The sequence below is a fragment of the Symphodus melops genome (genome assembly GCF_947650265.1).
Source record: "Symphodus melops genome assembly, chromosome: 13".
NCBI lineage: Eukaryota > Metazoa > Chordata > Actinopteri > Labriformes > Labridae > Symphodus > Symphodus melops.
The window spans coordinates 26252673-26257672 of NC_136703.1; the positions used below are offsets into that span (position 1 = coordinate 26252673).

The following is a 5000-nucleotide window of genomic DNA, read 5'->3' on the forward strand; positions in this document are numbered from 1 at the left end:
GGAACTCGTCGTTTCCTCCTCCACGTCCCGCTCTTTATGCAGCCTCACCGGTAAATGTCCACCCGGTGCATTCTGGGAAATGACCTCATAGGAGATCTAGGTGAAGTCCTGCAGGTCGTGTCTGATGAGCTGCTGACACGCTGTCTAAGAGGCTACTCATGCTAATGCTAACGCTAACAGTGGTACATGTACAGTCGGACTTACGGGTTGGTGTTGCTGAGGCAGAAGAACGCACTGCCTTCTGGGATGGGAAGGACTTTCTCTTTAGGAGGAGCGAGGTCGGCCATCTTTAGCTGGACTCCTCCGTCTGCTGGGAGAGACAAAGAGAGGACGCGGTGTTAGCCACCTGTCAGGTGCGTTTTCTTTGATCTCACTGGACGAGTTTTGAGCTGGACTCTGACTGACCATCTTCTCCTTCGGGGAGCTCCTCCTCCTCCTCGTACTCGGTGTCTTCGTCCACCTCCACCTGCACAGACAAACCTCGTCACTGTGACGGACCGTCGGCGTGACGTCGAGCTTCAAACCACTCACTCTGTTCACCTTCACTTCTTCTGCCTCGGTCTGTCCCTCTGCCGCCGCCGCCGCCGCCGCCGCCTCCTCCTCCTCGCCTCCCTCCGTCTTCGTCCTGTGGGAACGACACGACAGACAGGAAGTGAGAAACCTCAGAGATCTCCTGAACGCGTTTGATTTTTTTTTTCGTCTCCTCCTTCACTCACTCCTTCTTGTCGTCTCCGTCTCCTCCTGCCAGGTTGTCCACAGCGATGGCCAAGAAGACGTTCAGCAGGATGTCTGACACGTGTTAAGAACAACAAGCAGACACTGAACGCAGCACTTAGATTTCCTGCAGCACCTGAACGCACCGCTGGATGCACGTTTTGTCATGTTGACTTAAATTCTGTTTCTTTATTATTTTGCTTTCCAGCTTTTTTTTGCATTTTGTGATCGATGTAAACGATCGTCTGACACCTCGAGGTCGGCGTGTTTCCAGGACGTGAGATCAGGACTTGTCACTGAGCCGGCCCCTCCAGGTGAGCTGAGGCGAGGCAGGCGTGATGAAGGATACAGTTACCGCAGATGAAGAGGATGACGAAGTACACGCAGACGATCATGCCAGGAAACACGGGGCCGCCGTACGCCATGATGCCGTCGTACATCACCACGTTCCAGTCCTCACCGGTCAGGATCTGCACAGAGAGCGTCGATGTAATCCGAGTCAAATCAAAATATGAGGAGGACACAGTTGGCGGCGGTGGCGGTGGCGTTACCTGGAAGCAGGTGAGCAGCGCCTGCGGGAAAGCGTCGAAGGTGCTGCGTTTGGTCTGCGTCTCGTCGAAGTTGAACTTCCCCCCGAACAGCTGCATGCCGAGCAGAGCGAAGATGATGAGGAAGAGGAAGAGCAGCAGCAGCAGGGAGGCGATGGACTTCATGGAGTTCAGCAGAGACGCCACCAGGTTGGACAGAGCCGTCCAATGGCTGCGCAGAGACACAGTGACATCAGAGCAGAAGGCGGGGACAGGGCGAGCCGTGCTAACGTGTCTCAGGTGTGTTTTCTCACCGGGTCACCTTGAAGATCCGGAGCAGGCGGACGCAGCGCAACACAGAGATGCCCAGAGGAGGCATGATCTCCAGCTCCACCAGGATGGTCTCCATGATGCCGCCGCACACCACGAAGCAGTCGAAGCGGTTAAAGAACGCCACGAAGTAATGAGCCAGACCCAGACTGTACATCTTCAACAACATCTCCACCGTGAACAGAGACAGCAGCACCTTGTTGGCGATGTCTGCAGACCAACAGAGACTCACATTCAGTCTTTTTGGAAGGATTGACGGACTCTGGTTTTTGGTGACTTGAAGTTAAAGAAATAATTTTTTTTTTTATCCTAATAATTAAAAGCCAGTAAAGTTGTAAAACCTCCCACAGAAATAAAGTAAGAAGGAGATATTTTATCACACCAGACCATGCTTTTATTTTGAAATAAAGGAAGGAACTTCTGGTAGACTGAATGTTACAACAACAACTTAAAGGAGCAGTCTGTAGCTCTGCCCCCTAGTGTTTAAAACATGTACTAAATGGGAGGTGTGTGTGTGTGTGTGTGTGTGTGTGTGTGTGTGTGTGTGTGTGTGTGTGTGTGTGTGTGTGTGTGTGTGTGTGTGTGTGTGTTACCTTGGACTTGTGTGAGCCAGTCCGGCTGGTTGTAGTGTTCAGAGGCGCTGAGGGAGGTGTTGAGGAAGACGAGCAGCAGAACCAGCCAATAGAAGGTCACGGATTTGACAGCGGTACGACAGTTTCTGCGACAGACTCGGTTCCATCGACGCAGCGTGCGACTGGTCGAGACGAGACAGACGGACGTTACTGAGGGACGAACGGGACGGGGAGGGAAGCTACTTTGTCTGATGGTCAGTGAACTCACCAGCAGCCGATCTTCATCATCTGTGAGCTGAAAAGAGACTGACGTTAGGTACACCATCTGGATGTGTGTGTGTGTGCGTGTGTGTGTGTGTGTGTGTGTGTGTGTGTGTGTGTGTGTGTGTGTGTGTGTGTGTGTGTGTGTGTGTGTGTGTGTGTGTGTTACCAGCAGGCCTGGCAGCAGTTGGTGTGCTCCTCGTCGATGTTCACTGTGTTTTCAGAGGCAGTTTCACTGGCAGGAAGACTCGCTGACAGAAACACACACAGATATCACTTCATTAAAAAAGCCAGGTTCAGGACCAGGACCAGGTCCCAGTCTGAAGACCTGTTAGCTAGGATCAGGACCAGGTCCCAGTCTGATGACCTGTTAGCTAAGATCAGAACCAGGTCCCAGTCTGAAGACCTGTTAGCTAGGATCAGGACCAGGTCCCAGAATGAAGACCTGTTAGCTAGGATCAGGACCAGGTCCCAGTCTGAAGACCTGTTAGCTAGGATCAGGACCAGGTCCCAGTCTGAAGACCTGTTAGCTAGGACCAGGACCAGGTCCCAGTCTGAAGACCTGTTAGCTAGGACCAGGACCAGGTCCCAGTCTGATGACCTGTTAGCTAAGATCAGAACCAGGTCCCAGTCTGATGACCTGTTAGCTAAGATCAGAACCAGGTCCCAGTCTGATGACCTGTTAGCTAAGATCAGAACCAGGTCCCAGTCTGCCAACACTCCAGATTTTCCCGCCTGTTTTTGGTAACGACTTTGTGAAACCAACAGCTCGTTAAAGATGAATAATTTCATTCGTCGACTCCTCTAAAGAAGCGTCTCTGCTGATTGGCCGTCTTGCAGTGTTAGCGTTAGCGTTAGCTAAAGGTCAGTTTGTCATCTGAACCCGAGCATCCAAACTGACTCTCTGTCTCTACAGCTGAAAATGAAAGTTGGTGTTGTGACAGGAGAGAAATGAAGATGTGAGTCGGGATCAACGCAGCGTTTAATAAAACAGTCGAGAACAGGACGTCGGTACGTCGCCCCCCGCAGGACGCTGAGTATGATCCTGACCCAAACGCACTCTGACATGCTAACAAACACGGTCCTGATGTTCCACACTGTCTTCCTGAATGTTTACTCTTCTCTGTTTCTGTTGTGTGGATGTTTTGACTCGATGTTTCTGGATGTTAACGTGAATGTTTAAACGAAGACGTGTGCGTGAAGCTCCGACGCACAGAGAGAGAATCAGGGTCAGAACAATGTGAGCTCAGACAGAGACCCAGATATTTAACAGGACAGAGAGAGAGAGAGAGAGAGCAGCTCTACATTTAGACTGAAACACACACACACACACACACACACGCGCGCACACACACACACAGAACTGATGTGTTCAGATACAGAACGAGGCTTCACCATGTGTTTCATTGGAGTGACTGAACCATCCGAACTTCCCTCTCTTCTTATCGGACAGATCGCCCAGAGACGGACCTGACAGAGAGAGAGAGAGAGAGAGAGAGCGAGCGAGAGAGAGAGAGAGAGAGAGAGAGATGAGATATTTCATGTTTCGTTTGATTAAACACAATATGGAAAACATTTAACAGATATACGGTGGCCCTGAAGGTCAACTGCTAAAGGTCACCTTCAGTTCAGGTGGATCAGTGACTCAAGAACAGTCAACGATGGGAACAATATGAGGAATCATGTTGAGCTCTGGTTCTGTCTCATTCACCTCCTGCACTCACTAACTTTTAATCTGCCTGGATTAACTCCGTGTCTCTGATCGAGTGTCATGATGAGGCCTTACGTGGGTTTCCGTCCTCGTCCAGCTCGTCCATGTCCTCGGCCTGAGTGATCCAGTCCATGTACCCGCACAGGTCCTCCTCCATCTGCTGCTTCTCCCTCAGCTTCTGGAAGTCTCCGCGAGCCTTCGCCTTCTCCCTCTCCTTACTGAACTCTCTGCGACCACAACACAACAACCACGTTTTAAACCTTAAACTCTGAATGTGAGAACTGTTGGAAAAACATTTCCTTCCTTTAGTTTTTTTCTTTGCAGATGACGCCGACGTTTTTGTCTCAAATCCAAATGGAACCGCTTTCATCAGAAAATAAAACCTCATCATTTATATCTAATAATACGTAAAACTGTAGTATCTTTAATTGTTTCTTGAGCCTTACTCAGGTTGTCATGGTGATTCTGTCCTTTCATGGATCAACAGTAACGTTGAGTTTATCAGCAGCTCTTTATGTGTGATTAAATCAATCAAACCAATCAAATGCGTAGACCTGCTGACATCATGTAGTGTGATGCGACCACGTGGTATTAGCTAACAAAACAACTGCTGGCGTCCATGTTGCTTGTTTGTGGTAAACAGTAACACATCATATCCCGTCACTGAGTGTTTGAGACGAACCCGCTGAGGACTCCCAGAACCAGGTTGAGAACGAAGAACGATCCAAAGATCACCAGACTGACGAAATAAACCCAGGGCAGCTCGAACCCGATGGCGTCGTTCATCTGCGAACAGACGGGAGGGGAAATGACTCGGATGGCTCTCGTGCAGGTTCTGAACCAGCTCCCGTGTTTATGTTTACCCAGTAGAGGACGTCGGTCCAG

The 5000-nt window shown here is 50.2% G+C and overlaps 1 protein-coding gene across 3 annotated transcripts in view; it reads right to left on the minus strand.

Moving 5' to 3' along the window:
* The window catches only part of cacna1fb (calcium channel, voltage-dependent, L type, alpha 1F subunit), a 19197-nt gene that overhangs the window by 10904 nt on the left and 3293 nt on the right, over positions 1-5000 (minus strand). Inside the window, exons 4-17 of one of the 3 annotated variants that reach the window (XM_079359560.1) lie at positions 4979-5000; positions 4798-4901; positions 4191-4342; positions 3800-3874; positions 2574-2655; positions 2412-2438; positions 2165-2325; positions 1556-1781; positions 1266-1473; positions 1064-1184; positions 717-789; positions 541-625; positions 406-466; positions 205-307 (exon numbers count right to left, since the gene is read on the minus strand). The exon at positions 4979-5000 is cut by the window's right edge and continues 175 nt beyond it. In XM_079359560.1, coding sequence (XP_079215686.1) covers positions 205-307; positions 406-466; positions 541-625; positions 717-789; positions 1064-1184; positions 1266-1473; positions 1556-1781; positions 2165-2325; positions 2412-2438; positions 2574-2655; positions 3800-3874; positions 4191-4342; positions 4798-4901; positions 4979-5000 — 1500 coding nt within the window. Of the gene's footprint in view, positions 1-204; positions 311-405; positions 467-540; positions 626-716; positions 790-1063; positions 1474-1555; positions 1782-2164; positions 2326-2411; positions 2439-2573; positions 2656-3799; positions 3875-4190; positions 4343-4797; positions 4902-4978 lie in introns of all 3 variants that reach the window. The other 2 variants (XM_079359559.1, XM_079359558.1) reach the window with 2 other exon arrangements.